Source organism: Adiantum capillus-veneris, chromosome 22 (genome assembly GCF_014529385.1).
Source record: "Adiantum capillus-veneris isolate H3 chromosome 22, ASM1452938v2, whole genome shotgun sequence".
Lineage (NCBI taxonomy): Eukaryota > Viridiplantae > Streptophyta > Polypodiopsida > Polypodiales > Pteridaceae > Adiantum > Adiantum capillus-veneris.
In genome coordinates this window covers 71461788-71480780 of record NC_140952.1, presented here as the reverse complement: position 1 = coordinate 71480780, position 18993 = coordinate 71461788, and the positions used below count along the sequence as shown (strand labels likewise).

At 40.4% G+C, this 18993-nt stretch overlaps 1 protein-coding gene across 1 annotated transcript; it reads right to left on the bottom strand.

The window, feature by feature from the left end:
* Positions 1 to 2455: 2455 nt before the first annotated feature.
* On the bottom strand, positions 2456 to 4858 carry LOC147429568 (uncharacterized). Its single transcript, XM_086495831.1, has 4 exons — positions 4411 to 4858; positions 3550 to 3670; positions 3232 to 3432; positions 2456 to 3134 (listed from the first exon to the last, which is right to left on the bottom strand). The coding sequence occupies exons 1-4, from the start codon at positions 4722 to 4724 to the stop codon at positions 2745 to 2747; spliced, it is 1026 nt and encodes a 341-aa protein (XP_086351957.1). The 5' UTR covers positions 4725 to 4858; the 3' UTR covers positions 2456 to 2744.
* Between the last annotated feature and the right edge of the window lie 14135 nt (positions 4859 to 18993).

The window sequence follows — 18993 nt, the reverse complement described above, 5'->3', positions numbered from 1 at the left end:
TTCGCAAGCATGAGTTGGTCTCATAGAGCATGTGTCCCTATTTGTTGGGTGGACTTGCATCCTCCTCAAGTGACTTTTCTTCTTGAGATGACACCTTGACCTTCTTGGTTCTTTCCTCATATGCTTTGCGACATACATTTTGTTGCATAAGAGTGCAATCCTCATATACATTACAACCCGGTCCTTTGAGGTAGATCCAACTATTGTCGAGGATGATCTTTCTCTTTATCTCATCAACTATGGTACATACAATAGGTTTTTCTTCCCAGCGAGGGACTCTTTGTTTTCCAACTCGATGTGCACTATAAGCCATGATTCCAGACATGCCAAAGTGTGTAGCAAAAAACTCTTCAATAGCAACCGTAAGAGATTGGAGTGTTTCCATGCTTTCCTCCTTGATTCCACGGATGACGATGTTTTTTGAGCATTTTTGCTGTTCTTGCAATTCTTGAGTGTCCACATTCTCTACATTCTTTGCTTGGACAACGGCTTGCATGATAGGAGATGTAGAAACCACATTATCTTTACATATATCAGCCCATGATTTGGATCCATTTCTCATCTTACATACATCATGTCGTATTGTATCTATCGTTTTCACTTTCAATACATGATCACTCTCAACTTTACTCAAGTGCTCTTTCAATACATTCATGTCCACAAGAAAGTGCTTACATTCTTGAATTTCATTCTCAAAATGCACCAAGCGTGTTGTTTACATTTCAAGAACCTTCTTGAGGTGCTCATTCTCCACAACAAGAACTCTTAAAGTACCATTTTCCATTGCAAGTGCGTGCAACTCTTCACCTTGATTGTTGACGGTTTCTAGTAATGAGATCAAGTAAGCCATGATCATTGCTTCCATTGTTGTAGACAATGTGGTTGGATTAGCATCCGAATTCCTTGGAGATTTTGTATCATTCTCCATGGCGAGTGTGGATTTTTCACCCTTGCGAGTTTTGTCCTACATTGCCTTCAAGTCGGCAACAAAAACGCAAAGTTTTAACAGTTTTTTCAATTTTGAGAGAGAGAGAGAGAGAGAGAGAGAGAGAGAGAGAGAGAGAATGTAGATTCACTCTAATAAAACTCTTGATCGCGCATTAAATGATATTACAAGGCCTCATTTTATAGGCATACATACATGGCTCTCACCTCTTTCTTACACACTCTCCATGCTTCCATCATGGCTCATAATTATATTCACATGATGCTCATGTTGTCTATGCTTAAAGAGTTCACACACATCATAAAGAAATCATCTCATGGGGTAATCTACTCGTGGAGGGGGGTCATAAGCTAAAGCCCATCCCAACAAAACTTCCCTTGAGGTTTAGACTATAGTAAAGTGTATAAGAGCAACTCGTATGTCAAAATGGATCATCTCATAGGGGCCATGTCAAAGACGGCTCATACTCATGGTTGCCATGTCAAAAATGGCTCATAGGTGCCTAAGTGCCTCATAATCATGGATGCAATAATGACTCAAAAACTCTCGCCTCAAGCCAATGACCATACCAAGTCCAAGCTCTCCTAAGCTATCTCTAGAATGGTACAAAAGAAAAAGGTAAAGAATAGTCATAATGTGCTCTACAAAAATCTCAATGTAGAATCATAGGAAGCAAAGTGTTTGATTTTGTAAATGGGTGCTTTGCTCGCACAACTTGTTGGATGCCATCGATGCAACCAAGCCTATGTGCCAAGTATTACTCAATCAAACTGTTGCTCATAAGTAGCTGAGACGTTGGTTGAATCAGTTGGCATTCGTGAAGAATAGCAAGCATGCAGAGTTCTTCGGTTGCCGCTAGTCAATGCCACTGTGCCTTGCTTTGGTTGACCAAAAAAAAAAAAAAAAACTTGAAATTGACTCACAGCTGCAGAGCCCTTTAAAATGATCTTGCTTAGTTTTCAAAATCCATAACAGTAAGGTTATTATCTCCATTATTAGAATACAATTCATTATTAGAATATCCCCCCCCCCCCCCCCCCCCCCCTCTCTCTCTCTCTCTCTCTCTCTCTGTGTGTACCGTGATGATTTGAGTCAAACCACCACAGTGATCACCTATGCCTGTTCGTATCCATCTGACACAATGCTCCCTCTATCAAGAGGAAACTAGTATCGACAAAATTAGTCCCAAGGGTCATTTTTAACTCCCCGAGGACATTAATACAAAATCTACATCTACGTAGATGTCTCTCTCTCATCTATTGATCTTCAAGTTCTACTTATTTATATATAAAGTTGTAATTTTCAGAATCCATTACATAAAGAGTGACATGAGGCAGCTTGCTGTAGTTTAAACTTTGGTCAACCACCAAAAATGGAGTTAAAGCAAAATAATTGGCCAGGTGAGACAGGAAAGCAATTGCAAACCCCACCTCAATGGGACATACGTATGATATTGCCCATCGGCAACATAAATACAAGCAACCAAGCCCTAATTTTGCACAAATGACAAGTACTGAAACCAGTCGCATATGTCGACATTTGTCTTCCAAAACGTAATTAAAAGTTCAAAACAAGCTGGTGAACTACAAAACTCAGTATGATTCCTGCCCAAATGAGTCCAAATTTATCTGGTAAACTTGGATCACAAATAACTCTCACCACATTAGAAACATTTGATTTGACTCCAAAGAAGAAACATACTGAAATAATTCCATAAGACACCATCAAATACATGCTTCCATGGTTTTGATCCGACAACAAGCACTCACTGACCAACTGATCTTCGACCTTCACAACGCTAAAAGCAGCAAGAACAAGCTCCTGCCCTCTTAGAAGAAAAACCTCCTCCAGAAGTACTTGGTGCACTAGTGGGACAATCTCTTGCCCAATGACCTGGATTGCCACACGTGAAACAACAACCAGGGCTTGATGCTACTTTTCTGCCATGACTTGTTTGTTGACTTGGGCAATCTTTGGCCCAATGCCCAACCAGCCCGCACTCATGACATGACCCCACAACTAGTCCTCTCTGGCCAGCAGGTGTTGCATGCTCAAAGATTTGGTCATCAAGGAAGCAATCTTTTGCCCAATGATCATCCATTCCACACTTGTGGCATTCTTTGATAATAGTCGCATTTGAAGGAGAGGGCATCTCATCACACCATTTGAAAAATGAACATCCCTTACCCTGCAGAGGATAATTACATACAAATTATAAGGAGATTAAGCTCAATAAGCCTAGATCCGAAATCCATTAACTGTGGTAATGGCTCTTCAGTTCTCACCTTACATAGACTGAGAGGGCACCTGTAGAACTGGCGGCCCATGTTCTTCTCAGTCTTAGCTGTTAGTTTGACGCATGCACCTGCGCCACAAGGACATAAGATTTTCGAGCTGGTGTCGCTATCACCATCTTCTCTCAATGCCGTTAAGCTCGTGCTTGAGCTGACATCACACCACTCAAAGAATCCACAGTGTCCTTCCTCCTGTCTCCCACCAGAAGCTTGTACTGAGCCTTGCACTTGTGAGATGGGCATTTAAAATGCATAGGAGAAAAAATCACAAAAAAAGTAATTTTTCAGTTAGAAGTTACAAGAAAATACCTTTTTCGATGGGCATTTGTAAAACTTGCGACCTGCATTCCTAGCAGTGGTTGCTGTCCAGACCTTGCAAACTCCTGCTCCACATGGGCACACCTTCTCCGGCATTTCCGCTTGGTCGATTCTGTTAGGCATAAAAATAAAAGCTGCTGCATAATCTTATAATTTATAATACTTATCCAATGCACATGTGCACACGCACACAGGCACTACAGTTGCAACAATATGAAGTGACATGCAACCAAAACCTTGTTAAGAAACTACCCTTTGGATGCTCATCGGGCATTAAAAGGTAAACCAAGGCTCACAAGAGTCTGTAGCATATATCTTTATTAGCTTTGAGATATCATTAGCTATGAAGTTGAGATCACAAAAAAGTTAGTCTAATTTTTAGGGCTTGTGCTTCATGATTTTTCCTGTTCGAGTAAGTCCCTCCACGCAAGATAACCCTGATGTGATCCTTCTATGCAGGGCTCTTACAATCGCATGGCTCTATCGCAAAGGTCAGTAGCCACGATACAGGCTGACTGATAGGAGAGAAGAAATGAATTTTTGACATCGTAGAAACAATCCCAAGAGACCTAGGGAAAATTATCTGACACCCCAGCCCTCCATGAGGTCCAAGGGCCCCTCAAGTATTCACAAAATGCTCCAAAGCACCATTGTTGTGGTTCATCAATCCCACAAGTAAACCATCCTTCATCATCGCAACAAATAGCAAGAACAAACGCCACAGAATAGAACCAATTTTTCAAAGAAAACACTACGGGTTTTTCTCAGGGCAGGTTTTCTTCATGAGTCACAAATGACACCGGGACTACCATCACATATACCTTTGCAGAAGCTGAAGAAGTTGTATAGTACCTTTGCTTTACATTGGCAACCGTAGTCATGTCCTGCAAAATCTCCCTGTGTGCGTCCAGAAGCTCCTCAGACTCGCTTGAGCCCTTTGAAACAGACACCAAAGAAGTAGCATCATACCACGGTCCAACATCAAAACCTGATGCTGCGTTTGGCCTGGCCTCATGATGAGTGTCACGAAGGGCAGTCAAGCGATACCCCAAGCTTAAACGCCTTGAAACAGCTGCAGAAGGATCTATATCCAAGTCGGCGCGTATTGTGGGAGCTTTGCAAGCTGGAGGAAACAGTCTCCTCAAGCTCCGAATGTTGCCTCTCATGCTGTCTATTTGATAGCTCGCTGGACTTGCCTCCTCTCCCGCTTCTGCTCCAGCTTCTCCCGTCCGTGTGAGAGACTGACAGTGACGAGCATACAAAAGGCCCCGTCGAGAGTTCTAGTCCTTCACGGATGCAAACCTAAAATGGGTTATTCTCATTTGTTGTTTGCCACTTTTAGGGTAAAAGCGCCACTAAGTTCAATCAATCATGAACGACTATGTCCGGACGATTCTACAAAAGTCGTCAAAGGGCAGAATCTGCCGATGATGCTTGAAAGTTGAAAGAGGTAGCAACGAGGGAAACAAGTGAGAGGAGCCACGTGCCTCAAGGGTTTCAGCCGGGTGCAAGGCGACGTAGGCTGTCTCTCGAAGTGTCCCTATCTCTCTCTCGAACTGTCTCTGCCAACTTCTCGTAGGGCAGTGGGCGGCTTGCTTCTGCCTCTCTTTGCACACGCACTCGGATGCAACTTCTTGAGCCTGCAACAAAGCGAAAACTCAAGAGAGACCTCTCTCTCTCTCTCTCTCTCTCTCTCTCTGTGTGTGTGTGTGTGTGTGTGTGTGTGTGTGTGTGTGTGTTTTGAACAGAGTGCCTACTGAAAAGGCCCTCGCACCTCTTGAGTCTTGGGTTTGTGTCCCGGGAGAAGCACAGTTCAATAGTACACAAATTGAGTGCGGCTATTACTAGGAAATCATTGTCATAGAGCATCTTTACAGCCCAGCTAAAGATCCACTTCAAATTTTGGCTTTTTTTTCTGTGGCTCAAGTGATGTCCATTCAGAAGTTGTTTTTTGTTGAGCTTTGAATGAGAATTTTAAAAATGTCTTCTGTAGTCACTCAGAAAAGTTTAGAGGAAAAATACTCACCGAATCAAAGCTTTTCATTATCCTTAATGTGGCTCTCCTTTCTAGATCAAGAGCCTTTGAACTGTTATTGACATACTTGAAAGATGAATGGTGGAAGAGGGCTTGAGGTCTTGCTACACACCCGCACACACACACACACCACAAGATGTGCTCCTAGTGTGTAATGTACCCAACATTTTTCAATAAAAGTATTTTATTTACTTTGCAAATATTTAAGGTTCGTATTAATCGAACACTAGGACTATTAATTATGACCCTTATTCACTTGAAAACAATAGGTTGATATGGAAAACCTAAGCTTCAAGAGTGTATCTAAAGATAAGAGTTGACCCTTGAGAAAGAATGAGAAATTTTAGGAAAGAGAGAGTAATTTTAGGAGAGGAGTAGGAGGAACACTTTTAGGAAAGAAAGAGTATTTTTAGAAAAGAGAGAGGAGGAGTCAAATCAGAGCTTGGAAGCCAAGCTTCTTCTAAACTTAGAGACTTTAAATTGTGCATCAAAATCCGTGTTCGCAAAAAAAAAACCGCGAACGTGCATGAACTTACCTCTCTTTGCTTTTCTCTATTCTTAGCTTGTGATTTTGGCCTTGAGAGCCTATATAAAGACGCCTCTCCCTTCACTTTGAAAACATACACTCTCAGAAGCGGAATCTCTCTTGCCTTGACGTTGGAGTTACCTTTTCTCCTTCAACCTCTCTCCCTCAAGCTCTCGCTCTCAAGCCATCTCCATCATCAACTCTTTCTCTACCATCATCGTGTTGTCCCTCAAATTCTTGAGTTCTCTTTCTCACTTTCTCCCTTCTCTTTTGTAATACGATGGCCTCGAAGCGAGTGACTCGAAGCTCGAAGGACGCTCATGCCGCTCCACCTCCAAGAAAGGTGCAAAGGAAGGCATCAACTACTCCAAACGTTGCTCAAGCGGAGGTATTGGTTACGGAAGAAGTCGAAGTCGTCCAACCTCAACCATGGAGGTAGTTGAACATGTTGCTAATCCGATAAGATGAATTTATAATTCTGCATCGTTATACATGATGATCGGTAAGTCAAGGCTAAGAATTTCCCTAAACTGTCCAAGAAGCGTGATTATATCACAAGAAACAAGCATATGATTTCATAGAGTAGTGAAAGGATTGTTTGAATAATGGTTACGGTTTGATAAACTATCTTTGTTTGATATTAAAAGTTGGGTAATCATGTTTGAGAAATCACTTAAACAAAACAATTGCTGAAAGAATATTTTGTTTTCAGATGGAACTCACGGTTAGCGAGGTGATTCCGCGATTAGCGGAGATTAAGATGAGGTTATCAGCTCTCTTTTTGTCTCTTGCGGTTAGTAGGATACCTTGCGGTTAGCAGGATGCCTTGCGGTTAGCGAGATGCTCTTGCGGTTAGCGACTAGGAAAGTTTGTGTATTTCGCGGTTAGCAAATAAGTAAATCCTTTTCAAAGGCTCTGTTGATTAGATAGAGAAAGTCCGTGGGTAGCGGCAAACTCTTAAGAATAATTGATAGATTCATTTTTGTTGAATTATAGGACTGTCTTCATTAGACCATGTTTGAGAAAGAATTGTTTTGGTGATGTTTGAAAGGTTGGATGAAAGAACCTGTGCGTGGATTTAATAAAATAACATTGTTTGTATATGTAAAACAATGTGGTAGTAATTAGGAAACAAGCTAAAAAGTGTGAGTGTGGGGTGGACAGTGGGAGCCAGTCAAGGACGGATGATCTCGATTAGTCAAGAAACTATCCACTCCCTCTTATTAAGAGAAGAGAAATTAGAGACTCATTGTACCAAGAGTCGAGATATCCCAAATATACATGTCCCTGAAAGTTATGGATCCAATAAGTCGGGTACTTTTCACAATATTACTAGTTAGTTTAGACTAAGTCTCATATCATATTTATGGTTTATGAATGGCGGTCGTGCCTCTTAAACGTGAGAAAAAAGGTGTTGTTTATGGATCTAAATATGTCAATGGGATTTTATCTTGATGTTATAGAAAATAGCTTTCAATCCTTGATTTATCGACCTGGCTTGTGGTGTATGACCCTTATAACCACGAACATGATGGATAGAAAATAGCTTTCATTAGAATCCTTGATTTATCGACCTGGCTTGTGGTGTATGACCCTTATAACCATGAACATGATGGATAGAGGAGTCGGAGGACTTCCTCTTTCCAGTTACTTGTATCTCTACTTTGTGGAAACAGAGTAGGATGATGTTAACGAAAAAGGAGAATAAAGGAAGACCACAAAACTCCTCTCCCTCTCCCCTACAAAAAACTTCATATGGATTACTTGTGGGTCTAGTTATCGTTTTATTGGAGCATCACTTCCATTAGCATGCATACTTAAAACATGTATCCCTTGTCGAAAGCATAGAGCACATCTACTAAATCAAAAATATCTCCTATGTTTCAATATAAAGCTACAATCGTGGTGGGTGGTTGATTCCCTATATGAGGTTATCATCAACCTACCTGAACAAGTCACCTCATTCTTCTCGATTGATATAAAGAAATGCTATGAAAATATCCCACACCATGGAGACATAGGCCTAAGTACGATTATCAATTGTTTACTCAGCTATGTCTTTGACCAACAAGGACCTTTCATATCATTCAAAAGCTTCCCTAGTAGATGTATTTGTGGGATCTGGTCTCATCAGTCCTCCATCTATCGTACAAGAACAAACTCTCATTTAACAAATCTCAAGTGATGGAGCTAAACTCTTGGTTGATAGATTATCTAATATTCAATGCAATGGAAGGACATATCGACAGTCAATGGCATTCCTATGGGACTAGCTTGTTCTCCAATTTGGTGTAATCTTTATCTACATGCATTGGAGTATAACTACATCAACTCATGTCTTAAAGATCCCTGGCTCCGACTTCAGCTACAGCAACTCAGGTTCCCCTTTCAGTTCTTTGATGATATCCTTTGGGTCAACAATGAATCCCCAAAGCATTTTACCATGACTCATCCAATTTACCCCTCTTGCATCTCCATTGATGACAATGACATGACCTTTGAAGGTGAAATTGGTATAAGCACATCATTCTTGAGTGAAGCTAGTGGTTCATAATAACCAACTACAAAGAACCAAGATAGATAAGGACTTGATGGTACCATCAAAGGTGCTCAAATTTATTCACAAAAGAAGAAACAAACCTTTAGGATGGGCACATAAAGTCATCCTATCTCAAATCAAACCCTTCATATATTGAAATCATTCAACAAAGAAAGCAAGCAAACACATCAAGGACCTTGTACACGCTTTTTATAGCAATGGTTTTGAACGAATTAACTCATGCCTCAAAAGGTGGGCACTCGGACCCTAATGGGGACCTAATGCCCCCATTAGTAGACTCTCCATTCAAAATTATTATCCTGACCTAGTGCGGGTTTGGAAGGAGGGTTACACACACCAATTTCACTTCATCTATTTGAGAATATGGAAGGAAACCCTTTCTAAAGTTGCATTTCATTTACAAGGATTTTTGGTACAAAATGATGTGGGAAACTATCACGAAAGTAAAGGAGGGTGGTGATATCATTGTACTGCCTTACATGAGCCCACTATCCCAGTATCTTCACTCAAGCCTTGCATGGTGGGAGCTATCAGAAGAAAACTTCTTGCAGACCTTCCACCCTCCCCACCTCCCCCACTCCCTCATCACCCCACTCTGAGTACCAACTGCCTTAATCCTTCCTATACTCTTTCTCATGGAGCACCTTCAGATCTATATAAAGGTGGTGGTCTGAGATCCAGAGGCCTTCAACTTTCAAGACCTCCTCATTAGGCCATACTACACCAAAAAATTCTACATGGACCTTTCCACTCAGGTTATGGGCAATACGAATTTTTTTTTTTTTCTATATGGCATATAGTGGACATTGATAACAAGTTCCCCACTTATAAAACACATGTAGTTTATCAGTTAAGTACTAACTTGTACTTGTATCATAATGGATGCAAATATCAATTCTGGAGCTTTCTTTATTGTACACTCAAATTCTCTTAAAATACTCTATTGTAATTGCCAACCTTAACACTAGAATGGTAATAGGACACTTTTATGTCCTTGGACACTTTTGTGTCCTGTTAAGTGACCATTTTGCTTGAATTATTTGAAGAGTATGAAAATTAATTTCTAGGTGCTATATATCCACAAAGTTGCCTTATGAGATGAAAAAAACTTAGCGTTTTTTTTGGAGTATCGATCTCACCATTAACCTTACTCTTGCACAACATTTTTGAACCTAAACTATGTCAAAAAACGGGTCCTATTTTTTGCTTTTTTTCAATTTTTGGCAACTATACCACTCTAAACTCCATGTTTGTGAGGTTTAGATGGCTAGAGGTTAGGCCTTCATAGTTCTCAACATGTTTTGATGCTTGTAGGGAGAGCTAAGTGTTAAAATTGAAAGTTATGACCAATTTACAAGAATTGCATAATCCTGTTTTTTGGCCAAAATTAGCACTTTTATGATTTTTTTGGTGGCTTTCTTGATATCCAAATTCAATTTTGATTGTGTAATTGTAATGTATAACATATATGTAATCTTCCTTGAGTTTTGGGGGACCTAATATGCTATATAGCATAGTATATGATGATGGTTGAGTTTTTTGATTGCTGAAGAATAAGGTACATTTTAGAGTAGCAAGTATAACTTTCTCAATATTGCTAGTTTCTTAGGCCAATTGTGTGTATTTTGTAGGTAGTAAACATATCTAATCATAGACTACAAACTTGGCTAGATATTGAGTATTTTCTATGGGTTTCTAGAGGTCATAATGCTAAACCCAGTTTTTTCATGTTTGTTGTTATTTAGCACTTTATCATTGCCCCCAAGGTTCCAATTGTAAGAGATCCATTATCCTTTTGACATGCTCCATGGCTCCTTTTGAATCCAAAGGCCCAAAGGGGACTAAGAAAACATGTATATAGTATCTGTATTGAGCGTGACTATAGAAACTTTGATGATAGGTCCGCAGGATGGCAAAAATGCAACTTTTTGTACCTATTTTTTTTCCCAAAAAAAAAAAGTGAGGTAAAAGCAACCATATGTTTTGGTCACAAACCCATTAAAGTTAACGGGGCATTTTATATCATGTCCTACAAAAATCCCCACTCTTATTTATATGCAATCAACCGTAAGAAATTGCTGTTTTGGGCAAAATGCACTGGTCCATCAACTTTGGAGGCTTGTAGTGACCAAGGGATGAGAAAAATTACAAGTTTCTCATTTTTTCCATATGTAGTAGTTATTGAACTATAATCTCATGAAAGGATTTTTCAAAATGAGTGGATCTACTATGGTTTTGGAATTTTTTCCCAAAACCCTAAAAGGACACTTTTATGTCCTGTTAGGTTACCATTCTAGTGTTAATGGAAGTATCTCTTCTTTTTTGAGAATTCACTTACTATACTTTGTAATGCTAAGATGATGCTTGCTCCTTCTATTGAAAGACACATTTTCTTTCAAACTTAGAGGAGGACATAGAAGGTGAGAGGCTAGCAAATCTTTCTACACACACACACACACACACACACACACACACACACACACACACACACACATTGTCAAAAACCTCATTGGAATTGTAAGGGTTTTATGTAGGCTATATATTTGTAAGGGTTTTATGTAGGTTTTATCTTTCTACATACACACACACACACACAAATCTTTCTACATACACACACACACACATTGTCAAAAACCTCATTGGAATTGTAAGGGTTTTATGTAGGCTATATATTTATATAAGAAGGTTGGGTGGTGATTTTTTCCGATCTCTGGTCATTGGGTTCTAGGACAAGGGCTTGAGCGAGCCATTCAAGGTGCACAATGTAATGGAAATGGCCTAAACTCTGAGAATAGCGAAATTAAGAGAATTAGAGTGAGCATTTTCATGAGACTACTTTGAGAACATAGAGGGTGAACTTAATTAGGGGTAGAAACATAACCATTATACTTAATTAATTTGGCATGAACAATACTTTTGCAAGAGAGAGAGTTAGAGAACTTGACAACGGTTGAGGACCGGATTAATGTGGAGCCGGTCCCCCCTCCAACAAGCTTTTGTATTATAGATTCTCCCATCAAGAAAGACTTGGTACAAAACAATATTTGTGCTCCTTGTGCCCTAGGTGATGCAATGAAGATGGAAAGCTTCAAGCATCACAAGCATAACATAATCGTGTAAAAAACATTAACCATCCTCGGTCTCAATCCCAAGACCTCAAACAACTTTGAAGGTGGAGAGAGCTAGCGGGGAATGAGGGTAGGGAAGAGGAAGAAGAAGTAACATGCAAGAAAGAGATAGTTCCTCATTTATCATCACTCTTCTTGCATAGCATAGCATAATAGCATATTAATGATGATAAAGAAGATGGCAAGTTTAAGCATCGGAGCATGGCTCTTGGTTGGATTTGCATTCCATAGCCAAGAGTGTTGGTGTAGGCTCTCAACTTCTCAACAAGCTTGGAGAAGAAGATGGAGCTCTTGCACTTTTCACCTCACACCATGAGTGTGTGTTTGTGTGTGTGTGTGTGTGTGTGTGTGTGTGTGTGTGTGTACCGTGCAAGCAAGCCCCCTCCTTGCTTGGGGCGACCCCCCTCTTCTAGCTCAAGGTGGAAGCTCATTGGACCCCTTCAAGCCTAGCCAATCACATGGAGAGTGCATATCAAGCGACCATGCTAGCCTTGGAACAAGTGTCCCCCTTTCCCCTTTGAGAGAGAGGACTTGATAAATGCATAAACAAGTAATTAAATTAGCTAAATTATCATTGTACCCTTTGAGAGGCCAACCAATAGGCTTTAGGCACACCATGAGGGTAACATAGAGAGGAACTTGACAAGTGTCCTTGTTGCTTCTTTAGACCAGGCTTGCGTTGTGTGAGGGTGTGTGTGTTCTCTTTCATGCTCCTACAATGAGGGCTCTCCCCCCCTTGAGTAGGGATCATGTTGACTTTTGGGAACACCTTGAACCCCTTAAGCACCTCAGTCATGGAGCACATTATCACCTTAGTCATCAAGCACCGCAAGAGCACCTCAAGCACCTTAGTCAACAAGCACCTCAAGCACCTTAGTCAGCAAGCACGACAAGCAACTCAAGCACCTCAAGCATATTAGTCAGTGATCACAACAAGCACCTCAAGCATATTAGTCAGCAAGCACAACAAGCACCTCAAGCAGCTTGCTCAGCAAGCACGACAAGCACCTCAAGCTTGGTCCGGGTTTCCACCTCAAGCATACCTGTAGCTTGCCTAAGGTCAAAGAATTATAACATTAACCATTGGAGGTCTTTAATGAAGCTAACCATAAGGTCTAGCTAGCCTTGCTCTTTGACAGACCATCTCTCATTTGAACCCCTTTAACCTTGGCCCCGTGTTGAGATAGATCCATAAGAACATGTCTATATTTTAACCCTTGTTCCCGTTTATTCTTCCACATTAAATGATCAGTTTAATATGAGAAAATCATTTGGGTTGATATTAGATTTTATGACATTACCTCTTTCTTGAAATCATAGTCGTCCTCGACTATGAGGTAGCAGAGATAAAGTCTTAGTCATTAGTCGATGTTTCTTAGCGGGTAGAGGATCCCTTTTTACCCTATGACATAATTCCGAGATGGATGAATAACCCATTTGGGGCTAAGGAGACTTAGATGCTACAAGCATGTTTTCTCTTTAGTCCATTTCATTCTCCCAAAGGAGAGTGACAAATTCTACTTGGTGTTTGAGAGACGTCATCATCACAAACATGATTCTAAGCATGCATAATACTTAAATTTGTGCACAAAAAAAAGAGAATTAGTCTTATAAGAAAAAAACAATTGTCATTGAAAAGAAACATGTACATTTGCTTACTCTAATATAGCATTGTAAGCATTGACAAGGTTCATACTATCCTTAAGTTGTATTCCTTGCATCCATCTAGCATCTTCAAAAGGATAATTTTTGAACTTTATAAGATATCGTAGGATAATCTTACCATGTCATAGTACCTTGTCTTCATGCCAAAGGATAGCTTCGGGTTGTAGCACCTCTTCTTGGTCTTCGATTTCTGGGGGTCTTCAATAATGGGTTCTTTTGGTGGCTCTCCTTTGTAGGGCTTAAGTAGACTCACATGAAAAGCACTGTGTATGAGCCAATGGTTGGGAAACTTGAGTTGATAAGCCATCTCATTGATTGGATTCAAGATTTGAAAAGGACCATAGTATCTTTTTGCTAGTTTAGGATAATACTTTTGATGGCCCGAAGGATTTTTGCTCATCGTTTGTCTCAATCAAGCCTTGGGAAACTTAAGTAAGACCCAATCATTTTCTTTGAACGTTAAGGCCCTTTTGTGCTTGTCAGTACATCTTTTTGCCTTTGTTGAGAGATGGATATAGCCTCTTTAATCTTTTGAAAAGATTCTTGTAGGTCACAGCTATACTCATCGGCAGCGAAGATCTTCCCATGTACTTTAAGTAAGTAGCAAGGGACCTTTAGGTCTTCCCTCTATGATCTCAAAAGGTGCCTTTCCCGTAGTAGTATGAACAGTATTATTGTATGCATACTCTACAAGGAGTAAGTACTTATCCCATTGTGAGCAATGATCTACTACTGTAACATAAGTCTTTAGTAGATCGAGTATCGTAAGATTGGCAATCTCACTTTGGCCATCCGTTTGTGGGTGATAGGCCGACAAGAAATTCAATCTTGTACCTAGATTTTCAAAGAGACCTTTTCAGAAATTACTGGTCATTCCAGGATCTCTATCTGACACAATGGATGTTGGCAATCCATGGTGTTTGAAAATCTGAGATATGAAGAGGGTTGTCATTTGGTGTGCCTTAAGAGTCTTTTTGACAAGAATAAAGTGTGCTTGCTTGCTAAACCTGTCCACTATTGTCTATATTCTCGTATTTCCATAAATAGACTTGGGTAATCCAAAGATAAAATCCATGGATATCCTCTCCCATGGTGAATTAGGGAGTGGCAATGGCTAGAGTAACCCAGGTTGCTTCTCTCCATCATACTTGGTCTTTTGGCATACCACACATTTTGAAACATACTCTTGTATGTCTACTTTCATGGTAGGCCAATAGAAGTACGTCTCTACTCCTCGAAGAATGGGTTGAATACCTCTATGTCCCGCATAGGGAGAAGCATGGGATTCATACATGACTTTCTCACGAAGGGAGTGGGTAACACATAGCCTATTGCCATGGAGAAGATAACCATCTTGTAAGGTGAATGGTTCTTCTTTCTTCCCCAATGCAAGGGATGACACTAAGTCTCTAAAGTCCGGGTGAGTAACATACTCATCTATAATTGAAGATAGATCATTGTGAGTTGCTATAGGCACCGCATTAACTCTTGGTCGTCGTGAAAGTGCATCGGCCATTTGATTGTGCTTACTAGCAATGTGAGAAATATGAAAATAAAATTGCGAAGGAAAAACTTCCCACCTCATTTGTTTGTCGGATAGCTTGGTTTGTGTCATGAAGTACTTGAGACTTTGGTGGTCTGTTCGCAAAATATATGGAGTCCCCTATAAATAGTGCTTGCATGTGTCTAGGGCGTGTAGAACAACTAAAAGCTCTTTTTTGTATATACCCAAGACTCGTTCATCGGCATTGAGCCTTCGGCTCTCATATGTTATGGCATGCCCTTCTTGCAGCAAAACTACGCCAAGGCAATCACCACAAGCATCCCATTGGACCTCAAATGGCTTTGAGAGATCGGGAGCATAATCACTGGTTGGGAGGTAAGATTCTCTTTGAGGATGTCAAAAGCATTTTGCTCTTTAGCAGTCCATGAGTACTTAATGTTCTTCTTTTTAAGTCATGAAATGGTCCCGCTATTTGAGAGAATTTGGCTATGAAGCATCTATAGTATGCACACATACCAATAAAGCTTCTTAGCTCATGTAGATTCCTTGGATTATGCCATGCTTTTATTACCTCCAACTTTGATGGATCCATACGGATACCATCTTGAGAGATAATATGACCTAAATATTGAATCTCTTGAAGGAAAAATTCACACTTCTTTTGATTGATAAAAAGATTGTTCTCCCTCAAATTACTTAGAGATGTTGCTTGTGCTCCTCCAAGGACTTGGAGTCGATGATGATATCATCAAAGAACACTCCAGTGAACTTGCGGTAGGGTCTAAAGATTTTCTCCATTAAACGATTGAATGTGGCCGGTGCATTAGTTAGGCCAAAAGGGATGACTAGATATTCATAAAGACCAAACGGTGTACGAAATGCGGTCTTTATGATATCTTCATTCACTATCCTTATTTGATGATAGCCACTTTCAAGGTCAATCCTATTGAAGTAGGTCGAACCTTGTACCTTATCAAACAGATCTTCTACCCGTGGTACGAAAAATTTTGTTTTTGATAGTAGTGATATGGTTTAGCTCTCGCTAATCCATACACATGCAGTATGTACCGTCTTTGTTTTGCACTAAAAGGACTCGAGAACATAAGGGAGAGGAGCTAGGCCTCACCATCCCTTTGTCTACCAATTATTGTACTTGCCTCATGATCTCCTCTTGTTGAGCTTGGGAAACTTGATAAGGAGGCTGGTTAGGCGGTGAGCTTCCTGATAGGAGCTCAATTTGATGGTCATCATCCCCTCGTTTCGTAGGTAAGTCCATAGGGATATCATCGATGAACACATCTTGGAATCCATTTAGAAAATTAGAAAAGTATAATTCTTCTTGATTCTTAACGCTTTGCTTTTTTAAAACATTAACATCATTTAGAGACTCTTTGACAAAAATCATGTACACAAAAACTGAGCTTTTCATTGACTTATCAAAAGCAGGTGAATTTACAAGTGGTATAGTTTGACCGGACTTACTAGCATCTATATACATGCTCTTTTCCTTGTAGGTGCAATAGATTCTCCTTTTAGGGAACTTCATGTTGGCATCCATGTGATTGAACCATGGTGCCTTGAAGAGGAGAGATGAAAAAGTCTTCTTTGTCGACTTGCAGTCCCTTGAAAGCTCCATTGGCAATTACAGTATCTCCCATCTCAAAAGCTTGAATGCCCAACATAGTGGCCAACTCCATTGAAATGAATTTGTGAGTAGAGCTAGGGTCAAACGGGATGAAGGCATCATTCTCCCTTACCTTTCCCCAAGCATAGGAGAGAGGTGATCCTTTGCAATGAGCATCCTCTTTTGGAGCTTCTATCATGGAAGCTCTAGGAGTCTCATTGCACGCATTTCTTTTGGGACAAGAACGGTAGCCATGACCTTGTTACCCACACTTGAATCATTTGTGGTCCTCATGAAATGCTTCTAGCTCTTCAGGAGAGAGTTTATTTTTACCTTTGTAAACTCCCTTCTCCTTGGACCGAATGTTGCTATTGTTTTTGTTGGAATTGCCTTGGGAAGCGTTTAGGGCATTGTTCTTCCTTTGCATCATTTTGATCTTTGTTTTCCATGGGCTTGGCATTCCTTTTAGTCCCTTGTTGGAAATTGATGCGTGAAGCAACCATAATGTGGTAGATTACTTCGATGATCGAACCAAGCCGTTGGGAGTTGACATACTCGGCCATCTCTTCAGATAATCCCAAATAGAATTGTTGCTTTTGCTCAACGAAGTCTATCTTTTAAAAGACAATAGCCTTGGGATGCAAATCCCAAAACTTGTCCACATATTTGTGGATAGACTCGTTGGAGAGCAGCTTCAAACTCCACCATTTGGTAAGCACTTTGTCCTTTGCATCGCTTGCAAGGAATTGCTTCATGATGAAAACTCGTAGGGTTTTTCATGTCTTCAGGGTTTTTCTGTTGCCACCACGAAGGCTAGCCCACCATTGACGAACATATTCTAGAAGTGCATAGCTACATGGAATAGCTTGGAGGACTCCGTGAAGCCCTCATCTCCAAAGGTCGCATCAAATTGCTAGATGAAGGCCAATACTTTGTTGTTGATAGCACCGTAGGTTCCATCATAGGTGAGAAAAGAGAGACTCTTTCCTCCCTCTTTGAACTTCTTATGCTATTGAGACCTTCGCCATGTAGGGTAAGATTTGTGATGTCCTCTCCTCTTGTATTCTCTAGGAGAATAGCCATTGCTTTTGTCGAAAGAGGAGAATGGTGAAGAAGAAGGAGAAGAGGATGACCTCTTTCTCGCCTTTTTCTTCCTTTGTTTCCTCTCTTTCCTTTTGGAGTGACGAGGAAAAAGACTATGGGTTGACTGTTTCCTCTTGGGAGGAGTTGGTAACCGTCTAGACCGTCATCTTCATGGACCCACATCTTCAGAGGAACTTAGGGATTCGCTTCTTTCTCGCTCTTTGGATTCCTCCTCTCTTATGGGAGAGAGTCTTCTTTTGGGAGTCTCATCAAGAGGCCTCCTAAGCTCTCTCTCTTCTTGGAGAGGAAGGGAAATCCCATAAGCATGAAGTTGTTGAGTAACTTCAGCTTGCAAAGCAGGGTTGCCCATAGCTTGTTGTAACCTAGTAACAAGGTAATTAACAAACATGGGGACATCATCATTAGCACCTTCATGTGAAAAATCAAAGTTATCAATGTTCATTCTACTCTCTTGGTTATTGTCAGCCATGCTAATTAAACTTATGTATAGATTACTTTGTTATTTGGTACCCTCAAAAACCTTAGTCGCAACTCTTCTTTACCTTTGCAAAATAGTTCTCAAACAGCCACACTCATGGTTTAGAGTCCGGTGATTGCAAAGACTAGTGGAGAGGGTCTAACAGTACTCGGTTGATTATGGTTCTTGTTTAGCTTGCTCGTAGCTCAATAATGGTTAAGCCAAAGACAAGCCCCGAGAGACTCCATTATTAAGACTATAGTTCCCAACGGAGTACCTCGAACTAATTCCTCAACCAAGATAATAGATCCATGTCCCACTTACCCTATTGCAATGAACAGGTCCAACCTTTCATGGACAACTTAAGGACTTCTATTCTTAAGTAAGAAAAGCGAAACTAATAGCTTTGGTACCAATGTAATAGAACTGGCCTAAGAACTTTGAGAATAGCGAAATTAAGACAATTAGAGTGAGCATTTTCATGAGACTACTTTGAGAACATAGAGGGTGAACTTAATTACGGGTAGAAACATAACCATTATACTTAATTAACTTGGCATGAACAATGCTTTTGCAAGAGAGAGAGTTAGAGAACTTGACAACAGTTGAGGACAAATTTATGTGGAGCCGGTCCCCCCTCCAACAAGCTTTTGTATTATAGATTCTCCCATCAAGAGAGACTTGGTACAATACAATCTTTGTGTTCCTTGTGACCTAGGTGATGCAATGAAGATGGAAAGCTTCATGCATCGCGAGCATAACATAATCTTGTAAAAACATTAACCATCCTCGGTCTCAGTCCCAAGGCCTCAAATAACTTCGAAGGTGGAGA

What these genes read in the sequence shown, in the direction of transcription:
- LOC147429568 (XM_086495831.1), bottom strand. Translation starts at nt 4,724, where the DNA reads ATGAGAGGCAACATTCGGAGCTTGAGGAGACTGTTTCCTCCAGCTTGC. An exon ending in ACAAATGCCCATCGAAAAAG is followed by an intron (nt 3,433 to 3,549) that starts GTATTTTCTTGT and finishes GGTGGGAGACAG; the next exon opens with GAGGAAGGACACTGTGGATT. An exon ending in GCCCTCTCAGTCTATGTAAG is followed by an intron (nt 3,135 to 3,231) that starts GTGAGAACTGAA and finishes TATCCTCTGCAG; the next exon opens with GGTAAGGGATGTTCATTTTT.